The 21,237-nt window shown below is 48.1% G+C and overlaps 2 protein-coding genes across 6 annotated transcripts in view; one reads left to right on the plus strand and one right to left on the minus strand.

Annotated features, from left to right (window-relative positions):
- Nucleotides 1-21,237, minus strand: part of PER3 (period circadian regulator 3) — an 89,081-nt gene that overhangs the window by 16,395 nt on the left and 51,449 nt on the right. For 2 of the 5 annotated variants that reach the window (XR_014023836.1, XM_081308470.1), the window contains one exon: nucleotides 19,465-19,903. The exons of 2 other annotated variants lie outside the window; for them this stretch is intronic. Coding sequence is in view for 1 of the 3 variants with exons in the window: in XM_081308470.1 (XP_081164596.1) it covers nucleotides 19,829-19,903 (75 nt within the window). In the remaining 2 variants the exon portion in view is untranslated. Of the gene's footprint in view, nucleotides 1-17,426; nucleotides 17,443-19,464; nucleotides 19,904-21,237 lie in introns of those variants that run through there. One more of the 5 variants, XR_014023835.1, reaches the window with a different exon arrangement.
- On the plus strand, nucleotides 13,369-17,380 carry UTS2 (urotensin 2; the record flags this gene model as incomplete). The annotated part of the gene is made up of 2 exons (XM_081308174.1): nucleotides 13,369-15,144; nucleotides 17,226-17,380. The coding sequence occupies exons 1-2, from the start codon at nucleotides 15,024-15,026 to the stop codon at nucleotides 17,378-17,380; spliced, it is 276 nt and encodes a 91-aa protein (XP_081164300.1). The 5' UTR covers nucleotides 13,369-15,023.

The raw sequence follows: 21,237 nt of genomic DNA on the forward strand, positions 1-21,237 counted from the left end.
GTTTTAGTCAGCTTCTTTGCTGCTGTGACTAAAGGTCTGAACAGAACAATTGAAGAGGAGAAAGGATTTATTTGAGGGCTCATGGTTTCAGAGGCCTCAGTCCATAAAAGGCTCCATTTCTTGGGGCTCAGGGTGAGGCTGAACTAAGGCCTAGTGTGCGGCACAGGGAAGCAGCTCACATCACGGTGATCAAGAAGCAGAGAGGGGCTGGGGACATAGCTCAGTTGGTAGGGTGCTTGCCTGGCATGCACACGACCCTGGGTTGGATCCGCAGCACAGAGAGACAGAGACAGAGAGAGAGAGAGAAAGAGAGAGAGAGAGAGAGAGACAAGACAGACAGACAGACACTCCACTCTCCAGACAGATACAGAATATATGTACCCCAAAGCCACACCCCAGCTCCCACCTCCTCCAGCCACACCCTACCTCTTCAGCTACCACTCAATTAATCTCTACCACTGGGATTAAAACACTGATGGGGTTAAGACTCTTACAACCCAATCATTTCTCCTTTGAACTTTCTTGCATTGCTTCACATGTGAGCTTTTGGGGGACACCTCACATCCAAACCATAATAGGGTTTGAGGTGTCGCTTAGTGAAGTGCTTGCTTAACATGCATGAAGTCCTGTTTTCAATCCCCAGAACCACAAAAATAAATAAATAAATCAGAAAGTACCAAAAATATTTAAATAATCCCCAAAATTGTGAGAAAGAGGTAACCGAGCAATAAAAAACAGTAGGAACAAACAGAACAACAGGGGCCCAGTAAGTAAGCCTGTGGACCAAAGCACATCCCTTCTCTGGTGACACCTGAATTCAACACAACAGTTGAAACTGGTTCTCCGCCAAGCAGGGGCACCATCACTTAGGGCAGGCCAGACAGTCAGTGGAAAATCTACTTGCAAGTTCCCATATCTAATGTTTGAGAGTCCAAGCTGTCTTCCAGTTCAGAGACATCAGGGATCCCCTTAGTAATGGGGGTCCCCATCGACTAGCCAAGGGCATTTTCTTTTTTTTTTTTTTAAAGAGAGAGTGAGAGAGGAGAGAGAGAGAGAGAATTTTTAATATTTATTTTTTAGTTCTCGGCGGACACAACATCTTTGTTGGTATGTGGTGCTGAGGATCGAACCCGGGCCGCACGCATGCCAGGCGAGCGCGCTACCGCTTGAGCCACATCCCCAGCCCCCAAGGGCATTTTCAAAAGGCCAATTCCCATGCTCAGTCCCCAAAGTGGAATAGAGAGACACATGAATGATGTCGAAGGCCCACAGTCTATTTGATCACTTCTTCTATCCACGCGCACCCACAGCTTACCTTCTGTGTTCAGGCCACCTGACACCCAGACCCAAGGTCGTCCCGGGGAAGGAAGCCCCCAGCCCCCAGAGCAGAGGGAAGCAGCCTCGCAAGCCTTGCGCTTCTTACCGGTACTCCTACCAGCCCTGGGCCTGGGCCTTCTGGTTAAAGACATCCCCAAGGAGAAGTGTGGGGTAAAGACCCCGTGGAGGGGCCAGGCGCCTGCCAGCCCACCGCAGGGAGGGAGGGAAGCTGAGCTCACTGGATTTCCCAGGTACATCCTCTCAAAAATTGCTGATTTTCATAAAGTTGCTGAAGTCATTTTTCTGACTCTGAAGAGACTATATTGAAAGAATAAAATAGAAATAGCATCAACAGAAAAAGATTCTAACTGAAGCCCTAGAGTCATAAGGGAATTCAATTCCCAGATTTGCTTTTTAAGTTCTTTGATTCATAAACAGTTGAATTTAGTGTCATCAACTGTTCACTTCATACTTTTCTTGTTTTGGTTAAAATTTTAAACTATCTTGCAGTAACTTTTTAAAACGCATGTAAATAAGGGCTACAGAAAGGTCTTAGAGAATTCTGCTTCTGCAAGTAATGTGGTAATTTTGCCTATGCACCAAAGGTCTTGTTTCTTTTAACCACTGCTCATCAATCTGGTAATTATCTCATTTAAACTAATCCATTCCACTTTTTTTTTTTTTAATGCGGGGTCAGTACTCTACCACTGAGCTACTAGCTACTGGACCAGCCCACATTTTTGGGTACTGATTCTGAGGCTCCATGGTAACTTCCTTTATGACTTGATGGATGGAAGAAATTAAAGCAAACATTTCTGTGTCTGACTGCCACCTCTCCAACTTCAGCCCATTTGCTGAAAGGCAAGATCAAGAGGGCAAGCCCTGCTGGAGTGACACCCGTGCCTGTACTTGCTGTATTTTGAATTTTTGTTTCCAACTAAAGAAATCTGCAAATATTAAATAGGGTTGGGAAATGATTCCTTAAGCTATGTGTAAATAAATGTGGAAAGTTTTCAAAGAAAAAAAAGATAGAACTAGACAAATCTACAACTCTTAGAGATTTCAACATTCCTGTCCAGTAATCAATAATAAAACAAGTACAGGACAGCAGCAAGAAAGTGTGAGGCCTGAGCACTAAACCAAGTTGACCTGATTGAGATTTACAAAGCACTCCATCTAAAAACTCTCTGCAAGTACACATGAACACACATCACAATGGACCACATTTTGGGTTACCAAACATTAATGAACTTAAAACAATTAAAATAATGCAGGATACATTTTCTGCCATATGAAATTAAACAGCGATATCTGGAAATACCAAAATATTTTGAAATTAAAAAAAAATACAGTTTGGGAGCTGGGTTATGTGGTATAGTGCTGGCCTAGCATGCGTGAGGGCCTGGGTTTGATCCCCAGAACTACCATCAAAATATAAAACAAACCAAAAACACACTTTTAAATAATTGGGATTTTTTTTTAAAGTCAGAAAGAAAACCATAAACTATTTTTAACTGAATGAAAAACCCAAAATATCAAAACATATGGATTACAGCTAAATAAACATAAAAAATTTGTGGATTCTACTTAGAAGGAGTCTTAAGATAGATCCTAGAACTGGCAAATAAGTCTAGCAAGGTCATAGGATAGGAAGTAACAAAAATCAAGCAAATTTTTATATACCAGCAGTGAACAAATAGAAATAGAAATTACACATTTATAAGCACCCAAATCGTAAATAGTTTGTTATAAATCTAACAAAATATGCATGGAATCTGCATGCTGAAAACTACAAAATACGGAAACCAACTTAGAGGGGCACGTGTTCGCTTTGGCTTATGATTTCAGAGGTTGCAGTCCCAGGTTGGCCGACTCCACTGCCTTGGGCCTGCGGTGAGGCAGACCATCACGGGGACTGGAGTGTGTGGCAGGGGGTCTGCTCAGCTCACAGCAGCCAGTTTTAAGATTTCTATGAATTTGTTTCCTGCTAGGTTAAATAAAAAGTACTCATTCCATGATTTTCCTGCTTGCATTTGAACCCTCATTCCAGCTTCGGGGGCTGGATGGAGCTGTTCTCTGTGCTGATGGTGGTGGTGGGTACATGACCACAGGTTGTCCAAAACTCAGAAATGCTTAGCAGAAGTATACATTTCACCATACGCAAATTTAAAGTCAGGTAAACAAAACTTAAAAAAAAAAATCCACACTGACTCTGAGTCCAATGTGAGCTGACAGCGTGGCACAAGAGCAGGTGGCACTGCAAAGCAGAGCTCTGGGCCAATGGCACCATGACAGGAACCTGTGCCACGGGGCTTATCCTGGCGAAATAAAGAAGAGAAATAATGTCGGATGATTTAAAAAAATAACACGGCCATGGGGCTGGGTTATAGCTCAGTGACAGAGCACTTGCCTACCAGGTGTGAGGCACTGGGTTTGATCCTCAGCACCACATAAAAATCTAAATAGAGTTAAAAAAATAACAGCCACAAACTGCCCAAAGGTTTTTCTTTTTTCTTTTTAAGTAGAAGAAAAGCACTGATGAGCTCCATAAGGCAACATCTGTCTTCCTTATATTCTGTGCAGAACCAATTTCTTCCTCCAAAAATATTTCTAGTTTTGGACCCTCCTCCCCATTTTACTTTTATTCCACAAAGGCTCCTGAAGTCCCCACATACTTTCCTTGAGCCTGAAATAAAAATGTACGAGGCCTGGGTTCAAATCTCAGAATCACATGTAAATAAGTAAATAAAATAAAGGTCCATCAACAACTAAGAAAATATTAAAAAAAACAAAACAAAAACAAAAACGTGAGCTGTAGCACAGAAGTGGCCTCTCGGCTTGACGGGTGACTCCTGACACAGGCAACTGCTGTGCATCAGGCAGTATGTTATTTTTTTTCTTTGAATACCATGCTATTGTTAGAAGGTCATTTGGTTTAGAAACTGTAGATCAGACCAATGCCCACCTGTTAAGGGACACAAGAGTCCTTCTGGACCTGTGTGGTTGGCATCAGCAGATGTAGCCAACTGAGGACTGAAAACATTCAGGAAAAAGATTCTGTCTGTCCTGAACATGTTCAGACCATTTTTTTGGTCATTATTCCCTAAACAACACACCACCAGAACTATCTAGCATAGATGCTCCCTACCTAACACAATACACTGCATTAGGAAGTGAGCCAGAGATGACTGAAAATAGACAGGGGAATGTGCTGTCTTAGATGAGGGACTTGAACATCTGTGGATTTGGGTATTTTGGGGGTCCTGGAACCAATTCCCTAAAGATCCTGAGAGACAACCATATGCCATATGGAAAGCTTCCCAGCAGAGAACCGTTACCTGACCACAGCTGCAGGTCTCTGCGCACGTCCATTGAATGGTATGAGATGTTAAGAAAAAATATTTGCTAGCACTTGTAAGTGGGAAGATCGTGCATATATTATATGTTTTTAAATGACATTATAACAACAGACTTTAACAAAAAAAAGAGCATACAATTTTCTTTAGCTGTTTCTCATAAGATTTGTATTCCCTTGTAATAATCGAAGAAAATAAACTTAATGCAATAAATAAATAAATGAACTTAATGCAAAAAATGCACCCCTCTGTGATTCCACCCATGAAATTAAGTGATGTTCTTTTATTTCCCATCATGAGAACCATACGGTACAATTACAAAATCACCTGGCTTCTGTTGTAAAGTCCAGAAATGTGCCTCAGAATTACCTTTCAAAATAATCTTGATAGAATTCCTTGGAAGGCTTATTTAGGATGAAACTGTGGAGCTGTTTGAACTTGACGTAAGGACCCCCTGTGAGGACCCTGTTTTTGCCCTGCACACACAACAGTGTGTGCTCGCTTCCTGTCTGGGCCACATTTGGACAGTTCTTGCAATATCTCACATTTTCTCACTATTATTTTACCTGCGATGGTGATCTGTGACCAGTGATCTTGATGTTACTATATCGTAACTGTTTCGGGGAGTCATGAACTGCACCCTGGTGAGATGACAAACTTGATCACTAAGTGCACTGGTGTTCTGGCGGCTCCACTCTCTCCTCTCCTGGGGCCCCTGTTCCCTGAGACACACGAGTTTGAAATTGGTCAGGTGGTAACACTGCGGTGGCCGCTAAGCCTTCAAGGGGAAGGAAGATTCACCCACCTCTCCTGCCTCCCTTTCAATCTAAAGCTGGAAGGATCAGGCTTAGTGAGGAAGACAGGTCAGAGGCCAAGACAGGCCCAAAGCTCAGCCTCTTCTCCAAGAGCCAAGCTGTGAACACAAAGGAAGAGTCTGAGAAGGGAGAAGTGTTTTCCCGCAAACGCGATGATACAGTGGCCACACAGCCTGTTGCTGTAGGAAGTTTTATTGATGAAAGTTTTGGCAGTTGGGACAGAAGATCAAACCAGCCACAGCGTTCCCTTGAGCCAGATGTAGCCAGAGCCAGGCCCCCACTCTCCCTCTTTGGGGACCGAGAGGTGAGGCTGCCGAGGTCGCTCCTGAGGCTCTACCAGTCCTGGTGCAGGTGACGCAGCAAGGGCGGTGAAGCAGCTCAGAGTTGTCCCCAGGATCCATCTGGGACAGCTGATGGAGCCGTAGCACCAGCAGCAGATTTCCAGTGTAGACGGAGCAGCCTTCTGTGGAAGCAGGTGTTGCCCAGGACTTTGATGGCTACAGAGAAGTCAGCGCCTGAGCAGGTCATCAAAGGACAGTGACTCCTTGTTAGGGGCGAAGGCAGCTGGTGACTTCAAGGGGAAGATGAAGCCCGTTGGGGCCTTCCGAATGACACAGCTCTGCTGCCTGCGCTCCGTAAAGGGAATGGCCAAGGCTGTGACGTCTCTGTCGTCACGTGGCTTGCTGAGCACGTCCACCGTGGAGCCCGCTGCGTGAGAAGAGAGTCCTTCCCAAGCGTTACTGCTCGCCGACAGCGCGCTGGTCTCCCAGGGGCTCTGGGGAGATGCTCCGCGAGACTGATGTCCTTTCATGCCTGCCAGCAGCCTCACCGTGCAGCTCCTAAGTCTGATTATCACGGAGACACATTTCCTAAGGCCGTGGCTGCCATCAGTAGCGCAGAGCGCCTGCCCAGCCTGCGTGAGGCCCAGCACTGCACACAGCAGAGTACACTAAACAGTGTCCCTCTGAGGGATCTGGGCAAAGTCAACAGGACGCCTCGGGAAAGGACCCGCCATTCAAGATGACATTAAGAGCATTTGGTACTCAGGGAGGAGGTCAGAACACCAGCACTTCACCGGAGTCTGGACGGGGTTGATCCAGCGCTTGTGGCCCACATGAGGGCTTCCGGATTCCAGTGGAGGAGGAGCTGCAGGTGCGGTGAGAACAGCAGGAGGACTGGAAGTGGAGCCGGAAGTGGGGCCTGACTGCTGCCATCTCAAGGGACAAGGAGCTGCCTCTTACTGATGAGCTACGAGAGCGCTGTCTGGAGATGGAATCCACTGAGGGTGCAGGAAATGCTGCTGAAATGACGACAGAGGCTTGAGAATGTCACACAAAAGCTGAAAGGGCTGACCTCGATTTTGAAAGAAGTTTACAGGGTTCAAAATGCTGTCAAACAGCACGGCGTGCTGGAGAGAAATCTTTTAGAAAAGAAGCATCAATTGATGAGGCAAACTTCACTGTTGTCTTATTTTAAGAAATAAGCCGTAGCCACCAGCCTTCAGCCACCACCTGATCAGTCAGCAGCCAGCAACAGCAGGCAAGACCCTCGACCAGCAAAGATCATAGTACTCAGAGGTGACAGTTAGCATTTTTTAGCAATCAGGTACTTTTAAATTTAAGATAGGTACATTTTTTAGACATAATACTATTGCACCCTTAATAGACTACACTACAGTGTCACCATAACTTTTACATACACCCGGAAAACAAAAAACTCATGAGCCTCTATTTCCATATTTGCTTTATCATGGTCCGGGCTGAACCCACACTCTCTGAAGAATGCCTATAATTTGCCATAGTTAAGATGTGGCTCCTTTAAAGTTAGCACTAGCTAGAATAATATCCTAAGCATCCTCAGAGGACTTGCATAGGCTGTATAGAAGTGGAAGATGCTTTGTTCTAGCTTGGTAAATACTAGTAATTTGTTTCACTTGGGATACATGCTGACTGCCAAGGATAAGGACACAGGGACAAGGAAGAAATGAGAAAACTTTCCAAAGACGTTCCCTTTCCAAATGAGAATTATGCACAGCCCAATATAGTCATAGATGGATAGCTGGGTGGCTGGGTGGACAGACAGGCGGAATGACTCCTATTGTCATCTGGAAGTGTGGCCCTGGGACTCAGGACACTAGAACATTCTCTTAGAAAAGGCCAGATGTGACTCAGCCAGGCCCTGTGGATTCTACAGTTAACAGTCTTTATTAAGGGCCAGCACTGGTAGCCGAATTGAGCCTCCCCTCCCGCACGTGTTCCAGGGCACGGGGACTATGGATGAACAGAACAGATACACACTGGTCCCCAGGAGCTTATGGGCACCAAATAAACCAGACATAAGCACATCAACAGCCCGTGGAGGACAGGGCCTGTGGAGAGAAGCCAGGACAGGGGAGGAGGACACAGGCAGAGAGGCAGGGTGACAGGTCAGGACTTATCAAATGACTCCGTGCTTCTGAACCGCAGAGCAGGTGGGCTGTGCTGGCTACCTGACAGGTAAGTGGCCGTGAGTGGGAGGAGGAAACCAGCCCATCAGCAGGGCTGGCCCGGCCCTCCCAGCGGTGCCTCAGTGTCCTGCTGAGCCTCATGACTTCCATGACCACCAGCACCAGACAAGCACACTCTGGTGTTGGATCAGGTCAGAAACAAGACCACGGCACACACGACTGAGGCTGCCCCGACAAAGCAGGAGCATTGTTTGAACGGAGAAGTCCCCCAACCTCTCTGTGGCTGAATGAGTGAGGGCTGCTTCTTTGCCAGTGACAGTGCTAGCCTCTCACGAGTTCTGGAAGGTTCTTCCTTATCTTTTCATCGAGAAGGTAAGACATCCTAACAGAGAATCCTCCTGCTTCCCGATGGCATCCAATCTGGAGCAAAGCTCTTTCTATGGGTGCTCCCCCAGCTCACACCGCTCAGGCCACAGCTCTGGAACGCCCTGTCCTCACTCCTCACTGACACCCCCACAGTTCCCCATGGCTATGGCTTTATCAGTGAGTCAAAAAAATGTAACCTTCTCACCAGGTACGGTGATGCACACCTGTAATCCCAGCGGCTTGGGAGGCTGAGGCAGGAGGATTGAGAATTCAAAGCCAGCCTCAGCAAAAGCAAGGTGCTAAGCAACACAGTGAGACCCTGTCTCTAAATAAAATACAAAATAGGGCTGGGGATGTGGCTCAGTGGTCAAGTGCCCCTGAGTTCAACCAATTCCGAATACCAAAAAAAAAGAGAGAGAGAAATCTAACCTTCTTTGACTACAGATATGTTTCTGGCAGTTTTGGGCTAGAGGAAATTGATAATGGGCAGGCAGTACAAATTAAATGATGTGAGGAAAAGCAATAATTCAGTTTCAATATTCTATATTTTTTGAAACTTGAGGCTATGTCCTTTTTCAACTGGAGGACTCAGGAGACTAGATTCTGACCCTGGACAGGCCTACAAGCACTATAAGGGGGACTTTGGAGATCGAAGGTTAGTTCCTATTCCCAGAGCAAGAGGACTCTCTCACATGCAAAATCAAGTGACCTGTGACCGAGTACTGTGGGGGCTTGATTTTTCAAGATGGGACAGAGAGTGAGGAGCCGCAGGTCTGCTTCCTCACAGCTCTGGAGGCTGGAAGCCAGGATCACGGTGCCACAGGGTGGCTTCCTTCTGACACCCCTGTTGCTGGGCAGAGGGTCTTCTCCCTGGGTCCTTCCCTGGCCGTCCCTTGTGTGTGCCTATGTCCTCATCTCTCATAAGGACACTATTCATATGGGTTCAGGGCTGCCCTGATGACCTCACTTTGGCTTGGTTCTCTTTGAGAGGCCCAGTCTCCCTTGCAATCTGAGGTCTGAGCGTCAGGGTCTCTGTATGTGGAACTGGGGCCGGGAAGACAGCTCCAACCAAATCTGCCCTTAACAGGAGTCAGTGACAGGAAGTGGGAATACGTCCTTAAATAAAGTCTCGCACTGGCTCAGCACCCATTGCCCTCACAGGGGCTCCCTGGTGGCACGACTCAGTGGTGACTTTTCATTTCCGTTTAGTGTCACCCCTGGCTCCCGCAGCAGTCAATATTCTCTCTGACCGAGTCTCCTCTAATGTCAGTCCTGGCGGCAACGCTGGCGCAGCCCGTGTGCCCTGCTCAGCTGACGCTTGAGTCATTCCCTAGAACCTTCCTGGGGAGCTGCCTAGGAAACGGGATGAATCAGATCAATGAAGAGCGGATGTGGGACACGTCACCCTTCCTCCCTGCCCGGCCTCGCTCGGTGCATCCGCTGCTGGATCAGACCCAGGCCCGGAGCCACGTCCCCTTGGCAGCTCATCCTTCCTTATGAAGTGACGGCCAGTCACAGGAGATGGGGGACATCTCCCTGGAAGACGGATGCCTGAGGGCCGAGCAGGACACCAAGGAAACCCGAGGCGCTGCAGCTGGTTCTTCAGGTGCTCTGCAGGCACCTGGGCCCGTGAGGCGGTGCTCCTGTCACCAGGAATGTCACCACATTCTCTGTGGCCACCCTGTTTCAGGGAGGGGACAACCACAGCTGGCTCCCCGCACCAGTCCGCATTGCTGACTGGACTTGGGAGCGCGTGAGGTGGTGCTGGGGAGCCCCGCGCCCGGGTGGGTCATCACACAGCGGACAGCTAGGCAGGCAGCCCCAGCACCAGGCTGAAGGCCTTGCCAACCATCACGCCTTTGGTGGACAGCGTGAGCTCCCGCATGTGCCCGGGGCCTGCTAGGCTCTGGGGATACCCCAGCGAGCAAAATGGAGATCCCTGCCTCCATCGCAACCCCAAGGACATACTACCTAAGTCAGATGTGACAGGCGGTGTGGGAAAGCATTTAACAGACCAGGTGAGGGGCGGGAAATCCAGGGCTGGAGACGCAGGTTGTGATTTCAAACACAGGCTGTCCACATAGCTCCATTAGGAATGTAGATTTTGAGCAGAGACTTAAAGGAGGCAAGAGTTAGCCATGGAGCCACCTGGGGAGGGCATTCCAAGTAGCAGGAATAGCTCATGCAAAGGCCCTGAGGTGGGAGGAAGCAGGCTGGAGGCACGAGCTCCAAGCAGAGGACATGTTCCTGACGGGGCGCCCACTGTGGGGCAGAGGGTCAATGCCTGGCAGGGCCACTTCCTCTGGACTTCTGAGGACAATTCCATATCAATTCTGTTAGAAAACTGTGGCCCTTTTGTAAAGGCAAAGACAGTGGCAGAGGGAGGGAACCGAGATCCATTTCAAAACAGAAACTGAAAAGGGGCTCTCTGTGTCCATGCCCTCCCACTGGTCACTCATGCTCCATGGGCAGAAGTCACCCAAAATAGGACACGTGAATAATTGGCTTCTTCATCACACACGCAGGTGACCATTTTAAAAGGAACTTTGCAACCGACCTACGGTTTCTGCCCACCAGGGTGGACGCTGCTCCCAGGTGTCCCAACATAAACGTCAGGCCGCCCTGCCTTGCACGAGAACCACTGTGGCTCAATGACATGCTCGGGACATTTCTGGGACAAGGTGCCACTGTCATTGAAAGCCACTTGGAGGAAAGAAGCTAATTTTCTTCTGAGCTTAAGCTTTTGGTAGTAACTTAATTAGGCCGTAAAACCATCACTGATAGCTGTCGGAAGGACCTCTGAGTCACTAGGAGATGACAAACGTGGCAAAGCCACCTCCACCAGCAAGGATGGCTGGAGTTGGAAATCTGCCTTCTGCCTCCCTCCTCGAGGGTCACCCCAAGCCCTGGGCCTTGCAGCCTGTGTCCTCCCCACCCCTTTCTCCACACCCAAGAACTACACACACACACACACACACACACACACACACACCTGCAGCACGAGATTTAAGGGGAAGAAAAATCCTTTTAACCAATTATTTTAAATTTTGCAATGTTACATACCAATTCTTGCCCACATACCTTCCTTTTAAATTCTGTTTATTGGTTCTAGTTTTGAGTCGTACCTGACAGAGGACTCACTGTGACATGACTTCACAGGCATGGACGACATCTCGCCCTCACTCAGACCCCAGCACCCGCCCTTCCACCCCTTGCTCCCTCCCACAGACCTTTTTCTTTTTTAAAAAACCTTTTAGGTACTGCTTTAAGGGTTGCTAAAATAATATGCTGATAACTCTATGATCCACTAATACAACATTTATTTGAGGGTATTTGGGCTAAAAACGATGGCTATGGATTGAATCATGGCTTGCAGGTGTTTCTTTGGTGTTTTCAGGGACGTCACGGGGAGGCTTGGGATCCGGGTCTCAGCACACTGGCATGCTACCAAGTAGCAGAGGTGCCCCTTCAGGGAGAGCATGCGGCATCCACTTTGCTACAGTTGCCACCACTCCCTGATGTCACCCACCAGGCCTGCCTCCTTCCCTCACATTATCACCTCTCTGATCCCTATGAATACTTGAGTTGCCACCTTGGATTTCATGTCCCTGCCACTACAGATAGGTGACAGATGATGCCTTCAGGTAATTTTTTGCTCACGTTCAACAGAACATTTCCTTAGGGTCTATTTCTGAAAGTAGTCCCACTGTACAAACATGTTTAGTCTCCTGCCATACTGTACTCTACTTGAGGTGTCCTCTGGGACTATCCTCCTTTGGGGTGGCAGCTCTTTCTTTTACAATTGTCCATATAACCCCCTGCAAAGACCCTCTCCTAGGAACTTGAAAATTGGATTTAAGGACATAATTGTGTCTGAACTGGTCACTGAAACTGAACAAAGAGAAATTTTGGCAGTGGAGAGGTTATGTTTGGCCAAATATACACAGAAAAGAAAAAATGTTTTTGCTAAAAGAAAAATGAGATAACATGTGAATGGAGAGATGTGGAAGCAAGAAACCCTGGGGGAGAGCTGGGGACGTAGCTCGGTTGATAGAGCGCTCACCTCGCCTGCACAGGCCCTGGGTTCAATCCCCAGTGAGGGTGGGAGGCAGGCATTGAAGGCGGAGGCCAGAGGCCCATGGGCTGCCGGCTCCTGCCACCCCACGCTCCCTTGGGTGGATGCTGGCCTGTTCTTTCCAGGTTTTTCTCGGCCCTGATTTGGATGTCAGGCCAGCTCCCTGTCCTTTGTCCACAGCTGTGTCCCAGCTCTGGTGGCATGTGGGAGACGCTGACCTAGTTGGTGAGATGTAAGCCAGGAAGGACCCCTGAAGAGGTGGCCCCTGCCCAAGATCTCAAGGCTGGTTTCCCAGCTGGGCCAGGGTCAAGAGCCCGGCCATAGCCCACTTCTCCCTTGCTCCTGCTGGGTGGGCTCTTCTTACAGCCCCTGGGCTGGACCCTTAACTTAGTTCACGAACCTTGAACGTGTCCCCATCCTGCATAAATTTGGGTTTCTGCCAAAACGCCCCCACTCAAGGCCTCCCTCCTGAAAGCACACCGCCCCAGGGCCTGCAGGCTCCGCTTTTCTTCATGCCAATAAAGTCACTGCAGTTGGACCTCTGTTTTGTTGTTGGTCCCTCCAGGTAGAAATCCTTTCCTTGGGGTCACTCACTGCTTTTTCCTGAGTAGGGACGGCACATGGCGGGCGCACACTTCGGCCTGACAGGCACTGAGTGCCACATGTATACTAAGTACCTATGTCTAACAAACGTTGGAAGGAGCTCAGTGCAGGGGAAAAGATGGGAGAGGCAGGGTGCTCAGCATGCGGGGGCCAGGTGGCGGGAAGGTCCCGTGTAGAGGGTGATATTTTAGAAGACACCTGCAGGAGGTGAGAGAAGAGCTGTGCACTCCTGGGGAAGAGGAATCCAGGCAGAAGGACCTGAGGCAGAGATGTTTTCAGGAAGCAGTGAACGGTGGAAAATGGTGGTGGAATGGAGTGTGCAAGAGGGAGAGCAGAATTCGGTCAAAATAAAATCAGGAGTTAGTGGAGGTTTTTAAAAACCAGCTTTATTCAAGTATCATTCACATGCAGCAAAATACACCTGTCTTATGTGTACAGGTTGATGAGTGTCGACTGAAGCTCGTGCCCTCGCAGCCACAGCCTTAACTGTCATGGGGAACATTCTTGTCATCCAAAACTTCCCTTGTTTCCCCAAGTACCCCCTCTGCCTCCCACCCCAGGCCACTTTGTTGCTGTGGCCAGTTCTGCCTGTTCTAGATTTCGTTTGCACAGGACCATGTGACAGTCTCTGCAGGTCTGGCTTATTTTGCTCAGTGTGTAGTTTCCAAGATTCATTTCCTTTGTGTTCCAGAGTGGCTTCTCTGTAGTGCACAGGGAAGGACACCAGGTGCCTCTGGTTTTTCACTGTTATGAACAGAGCTGCTTTTGCCATCAGGGTGCTGAGGTCTGTGGGAGCCCATGTTTCATTCCACTTGAATGAAGTGGAGAGGCATTTTTGGGTTGCACAGGTAGGGTGCTTAATTTTACAAAAACATTCCAGAATGTTCTGGGCATGATAAGATCGCTTAAAAATTTAGTTAGCAGGCTGGGCTGGGGCTCAGTGGTAGGGCGCTTGCCTAGCATGTGTGAGGCCCTGGGTTCGATCCTCAGCACCACATATAAATAAAGTCCACTGACAACTAAAAAAAAAATTAAAAGAAGTAATGCTATAAAAAAGAATCTATTTAGCATCCTCAAGCGTGCCACCCATTGTTTGAACGAGTCACCCGTGAGCGTGCACCTCCGCCTCTGCTTTCTTCTTGTGTAGCTGATGTCCCTATAAATACCTGCCTGATCTGAGGCTGCAAAGGTATCTGTGTATTTTTTTCCCTAATAATATTCTTGACTTTTAAGTCAAAAGAGGGTTTTGAGCAAAGAATGGATGTCCGCGCTATGGCATCACTTTGCTTTGCTGAGGTGGGGCTCGGGCAGCGCTCCTGCGGACACCACGGCAGCTGCCCAGGCTTGGACCTAGAGGGCCAGGTGCCATGGTGAGCAGGTCAAGTTCTGGAGATATTTACCAGCAGGGTCTTGGGGTCCTTTAGCCCTGCTTGACGGATACCGTCCAGCTTTGCAGAATGCTCTTCCCTCTCCCTGACATCTCCATGCTTGCAGGCCCTGAAATGGAGTCCTGAGCTATGTCTGCTATATATTTCAAGTTATCTTCACTGTTTTAAAGAACTGGTTGTAAGTCTGTCCAGAGGTTGTGCTTGTCCAGGCACGGCAGCCCCAGCACCACACGGCAACTCATCAACTCACTCACAAGATTAAAACTAAAGGGAACCAACATATTTCATGTCACACTCTGCGCCACTTCTGTTAAGACTCATAAATCCATGTCTCCTACCTTGGCCACATCAACTCACTTCTGACCCTTTCTCTAACTCAAGATTTACTGCCAAGTGACTCCTGTTGCCAGATCTGTTCTTTATATCACCTACTTTGCACACTAGGCAACGAGACAATAAATTTATTGTCTATGAATTGTTACTTTGAAAAATTACATCAATGCAAAGTGATTGCCTTTTAGCCTACAGAGCCAATACATTTACAGTTTTCTGAATGAGGTCATGGGATGGTATATATAATCGGTGACCACAGACTGAGGAGGAGCAAGCTGACAGCATTCCAGGACAGAGCCAGGGGGACTTTGCCTCTCCACAATCATGTACCAGCTGGCCTCCTGCTGCTTGCTCTTAATAGGATTCTTAAATCCTCTTGTATCTCTTCCTGTCACTGACTCCAGGGACATGTCTCTCCAGCTCCCAGGTAAGACGCATCTTTTGTGCTAGTCTTTCTGGAGGATCTCCACTGGCCTTTGGGGCCGTGCTGGAGGTGAGGGTGGGATTCCTGCTTGGAGGAGCTGGTTACATGGATAGTCCCAGCTTTCCCAAGAACACCGGGCGCCCTTGCAGCACAATTTAGATTTAGTAGTGGACGCAGCTTTCTCTTTCTAAAATGTAAACACAGAAAAGTAGCACTGCTGGCTTCATATCACCTCTCCAATTCAAACTTTTGCTTTGGTCAATATTTTTTCCCATTTATAGAAATTGCACTGAATTTAAAACATCATTACTTTTAATTTTAAAATGAACTGGGTTGAGTGTAGAATCAGCTGTTCTAGTTACGGATCAGTAATGCTCTCTCCCCTTCTATAATAAAAAGTAATCACCTGATGTGTGGCTGAGACAAACGGGCTTATTAAAGATTGGGAAAGTGGCAAGCAGGGCAGGGATGTCACAGTCTTCCAAGTGCATTTATCTTTTCCTTTTGATACGTGCTCATTTCATAAAAGTCCAAGTTGAGCTTTAGGAAAATACAACCAGTGAGGTACATTAGTTTAAGAAGTGAGAAGGCCGAGGTAAGTTCCATTAAAAAAATTTTCACTGGATTTTATCTTTGAGTACTTTTAGACATTTTTTTAAATAAAGAAAAAAACCTCTTCTAAGCCATTGGTTTTATAATTTCTAGCCTCTAAAAGTTTCTGCAAACAGCTTTCTCGTGACTCTCAAGTGTTGCTAGTCATCCATACGTCGTCAGCCACTTCTGGGTCACTGAGCTCCTAACCGGCAATCACCTTGTTGGTCAAAACCAGGCACTAACCACATCTCTATTATTTAAAAAGAGATTTTGATAAGCACTGTAAGAAGAAATCAAATGAATATTCAGATACTAATGTATTTTAAACACTCAGATAATAATGAGAAACAAAATCAGATGAAATGAGGGCAGCACCTCTCCCAGATTCCAGGCAGGCAGAAGCTTACCGCGGAATTTTTGTCACAAATCTTTGCTCCTTTGTAAAGGATCCTTCAAGCCATAAGCACCTGTCCATGATCAGACTTTACAGGTTTCGTTGGTATTAGAAATGCTGAGAACATGCTCGGACGCCTTTCGGAAGGAGGGTTTGTGTGCCGTCTTGCAGACAAGGTCCTAGCTCCGCTGTCAGGCTGTGGCCATGTGTGGCTTCCGCCCACTCCCGCAGCCTGTGCCCCTGCACGGCAGCGTAGCCCACGACTCCGATCCAATACAAGCGCCCTCAGAGCTTTGGTGATGACTGCACAGTGCAAGGCCAGCCCACTGGCCACGTTTCATGCTGGAAAAGCACCTTAAATTGATTCACATCGATCAAGCGCCTTACAAGTGGTCTTGAAGCTAATTCTTTTCCAGGATAGTAATGGTTGTATCTCCACCTGGAGGACAGTGAGAGGTGCTGCCACTGCCCTCCCTTTATGGAAAGAGCAAAAACCATCTCTTTTCCTCTCATTCCAATGGCACCACACAGATATCTAAAGAAAAGGCAGTCAGCTGCAGGGGACAAGTAGGGAAGGAGGGTCCCTCAGACTCTCTGAGCTACAGGGTGCTAAGGGCCCCGGCCCTGCTCTCCCTCCGGGGTGGTGAGGTGAGTCACATATGCAGTGAAGAGGTGACATATGAGATCCACATCTCCTGACCTCTGTCCTGCTGGCATGCAAACGGACAGTGGGACTTTCACTTGTTAAAATACCACTAGTGCCGGATGCAGTGGCACATGCCTGCCATTCCAGCCACGTAGGAGGCTGAGGCAGGAGGATCCCAAGTTTGAGGTCAGCCTTAGTAACTCAGTGAGGCCCTGTGCAAATCAGTGAGACCTTGTCTCAAAATAAAAAATAAAAGGGCTGGGGATGTGGCTCAGTGGTAGAGCACCCTGTGTTCAATATCCAGTACTGCAAATAAATAAAACACCACCAGTCCCAGAACACGAACTTTGCATCAGAAGTTTTTCTAGTATTCCTCTCCCTGTTGCTGGTACTCCCCCAACACAACAGGGAGCAGAAATGATGAGCTGAAGGCCGGAGCGAATCACTTGTCTTGATCTCACTCTGCAGCACCTGAAGACGACTCGAGGTTGGCCCTGGAGGAGCTGGAAAGAGCCTCTATCCTAAAGCTGCTGCCAGAGGTGCTGGGTGCGGGCAGAGGCGACGGGCTGCTGGGTGCGGAGAGAGGCGACGGGCTCTGGGAAGCAGGTCAGCTGAGTCCCTGATTACAGAGGGCTTGGTTTCATGGCTACTGAATTCACCCTCTGTCCTCAGACGAGGGGAAACCCTGTGCAGGAGCATAGAGGCGCACCAGATGGAACAGCAAAACTAGTGACCCAGCGCTCTCCCCTCTTGGCCCGGACTCCCACTGCAACCTGCGGTCCTCACCACCCAGCTCCAGGGGTGCAAGGCACCCTGAGCCTCTCTTTCTGTGTGGATGGGGGGTGGGGGGCAGTGGTGATTGTTTCCAGTGAGTGCAATTTTAAATCCTGGTTTCCCAGAGTTTGAATCTTTTTGTAACCCAGCTCTTCATCAGTAAACAGAAATGACAAACACCTACCTCTGGAGGTGTTTTGAAAAGTCAGTGAAGAAATGCAAGTGAAATGCTCAGAGAACAAACGCCAGCTCTGACTCCTGTCCATGGCTAGTGTCTCCCCCAGCACGGACGCCATGCTCAGGACATTCCAGAAACAAGATGGAGCCTTTCACTGCGTTATTTAGCAGATGGTAGTTCAGCTTTTATTAATTTTTTTAAAAATCAAATATTGAACTGTTAAGCATTTTTGCAAGGCCTCTGTGAACCCCAGAGGTAAGGACCCCTCTCTGTATTCAAAAGTGAACCCTGCTGCAGCATGAGGGATTGGGAGGAGATGTGACTCATCATACACTATTTTATGTGTTCTAAAGTAAGCACACACTAGGCACAGCAGATCTGATGAACTGATTTCAAAACTGTTTTCCAGATCCTACTATGAACATTTCCAACCCAAGAAGCCATCCGAGAAAGGTAAGTATCTCTGCTTACGAGAGGTAGGAATGAAAGGGGAGCCTTCTAGTCCTGATTTCACAGGACTAGAAGGAACTAGTGTTCAGGAACTGCTGGTGTTCTTGTAAAAATTGCACCTTAAAGTAATTGGCCAGTGTTGTGGAAGCATTAACTTGACCAAACCATTATTCATAAAAAAATCTGAATGTGACAAGGACTCACCAGTGTCTGTTAAGGGTAAGTTAAATAAGTTGTAAGAATTTAAAGCAAAACAAAAACAACAACAAAAAACAACCAACTAAACAAACAAAAAAACCAGACAGGGTCCTTGCTCTCAAGTGTGCTGGTCACTGTACGGTCACCGTCTTCTTGACTCCCGCCAGAAGCACTGCATCACCTGGGAGCTTGCAAGAACCACCAAGCCAGCAGCGTGTAGTGGCACACGCCTGTAATCCCAGCGGCTTAGGAAGCTGAGGCAGGAGGATCGCCAGTTCAAAGCCAGCCTCAGCAACAGCGAGGAGCTAAGCAACTCAGTGAGACCCTGTCTCTAAATAAAGTACAAAATAGGGCTGGGGGTGTGGCTCAGTGGTTGAGGGCCCTTAGTTCAATCCCTGGTACCCCCTCAAAATAAAATAAAACCCACGAGCCATCCCCCTACCTCAACGAGCTCCCCCCCTCACACCTGACAGCCCTGGGAGCTCGGCACCTCCATCTCAAGGTAGGAATGCTGTGTCCTCAGTTGTGGGGTGCAGGAGCAGAGAGCAGTCTCGAGAAAGTCGCTTTGGGTGGAGAGGGCTGGAATAGGGAACGAGGATGGCAAAACCCTTGGTTAGAAATGGTGCACAGTGCGCAGAGGACCTGACAAGCTAGAAGAAAAGTCTATGCAATCATCATCAACCCCAGAAAGCTCTTGATGTTGCCTGAGGGGTCTCCTGAGTGCGCCTCCTGCGCCTGGCCTCGGCTGCCCTGGGTTCCCACTCTCCCTTCCTGGCAGTGCATGTACAGCAGCGTATGAAGGCCCCCAGAAGGTCACTAGCTCAAGAGCCTCATTTAACACTAACCAACCATTTCCCATTCTGACCAGAGGCACCTCTTTGGCTATAATGCCCCTTAACATTCCAGCAAAAGTACAAGGTGGACACATTAGATCCTGCAGACAGCACACACCACATACCACCTGCAGTCCCAGAGGGAGAAGCTACCCAGAAGGGGACGCCCTGGCTTCTATATGTGGCTAATTACAAGTCACCATTCCCATGTTTATGTTCTCCTGAACAGGGTTATGATTCACGATTAAAACCACACAGGTGATCAGTAGCTGTGTTTGTTAAATTCTAGGGGAAAAAAAAAAAAACAGAATAAAGAGAAAATTTTATGACCAAGATTTGATACACAGAGAACAATATATGTGCAGAACATGTCACTAAGAGAGAACTTACACAGGACTAGGCCAACAAGGGCTTAGAAAATGTCACAGCAACCACAGGTGGGGAGACTGGAGGCCTGGGACGAGGAGCCGGAGGGAGGCCAGCATCCAGGGGGCACAGGAACAGCCAGAGGGCCACAGGGCGAGCACTCACCCCAGGGGCTCGGCCAAGGCTCCTTCCTCTTGCACTGAGGGTTGACGTTGTTCTGGATTGTTCTGGTTTCAGGCTTTCCCTGAAGAGGGTCCTAACATTTTTCTGAGTCAGCTCTTGCCCAGACCCAGGAAACAGCACAAGCAGCACGGGCCCCCCTTGGAGTGCTTCTGGAAGTACTGCGTCTGAGGCGAGAGGGACCCGGCTCAGTATGGACAGTCAGACACAAGACACCTGACCAGAAGCACTGAAGAAAAACGAGGCCACCACCCAATTCGTCCTTGGGAAACACGCTCTAGTCCGCAAGATCACGAGTGGCTAGTTCACTTGTAAGCATGTCCTGGAAATCTGTCATTTTTCTTACCTTCAATTTAGTCCTAATTTCTTGGAAATTTAAAGTAAAGATAATAAATAAATAGAAACAAATACTAAGAAGAAAAAGCCATAAAGGTGAAATTTAGTCAAAATCATTCAACTACAAACCATTTAAACAAACAGCTGATGTCCTCTCACCCTTAAAAATGACCACATAAATGGTTACTTTTTAAAAAGCAGTGCCATAGCTTGGCTGGTCTCTAGAGTGAGTGACACCTCTAGGCAGAACCCAGGATGGGCTCCCACCAGGAGGTTCCTGGGCTTGGCCTCGCCCCTCCCGGAACAGCCAAGACATTCACACAGACACATGCTGGAACTGCGCTCCTCGGAGCTCTAGAATCACAGTTCATGTATTCTGGGGGAAATACCTTAGTTTCTTATTGAGAGAAAAGGCTATGGCAGGATTTAAGATTGCAGAACAGAAGAGCCCTGTTTACTAATCTTTAGAAACCACACATGTGTAAATCTACTCCACGTCACCAGCACCTCCACAGTGATGTAGTCAGAATGACTAGGGTGAGCACCAAGGGCTCTGCAGACTGTCCAGAGGGGGACCACAGGGGCTGTCCATCCTCTTCCCTCGCAGCACAGGCTGCACCAGGCACTTAGAAGCAGGTGATGTGCACTTATCTTATCAGCAGCCATCACAAATCTCTTAGAGTGCAGCTGGATAAAGCTCTCCTGGTTTAAGACATCAAGAACATCTATAGAGAGGGCTGGGGTTGTGGCTCAGCGGTAGAGCGCTCACCTAGCACATGCGAGGCCTTGGGTTCAATCCTCAGCACCACATAAAAATAAAGAAATAAAATAAAGGTATTTAAAAAAAAGAACATCTGTAGAGAAAGATGTTAGTGAGGAGTGGGTACTTGATCTCAGATGCATGCCCACACCAGGCACAGCTATGGGACACGCTGGGACTCTGAGAGCTGAGGGAGCCCATACCAGCTCGCACCACGACACCAGAAAGAGCCTCACGGAAGAATTCCCTTGTAGTGATTCCAAAATCCCTCACTCATGGTAATATCGGGAGATTATTCCTACAGCTCCGCAGTCAGATCATGAAATTCAGACCCTTACTCGCTTCACGTACCAGCTGTGTCCTCCACCAGGCTATCTGCTCCCTTGCCACAGTGTCCTCCATAAC

The sequence above is a fragment of the Spermophilus citellus genome (assembly GCF_964194105.1).
Source record: "Spermophilus citellus genome assembly, chromosome: 9".
Taxonomy (NCBI): Eukaryota; Metazoa; Chordata; class Mammalia; order Rodentia; family Sciuridae; genus Spermophilus; species Spermophilus citellus.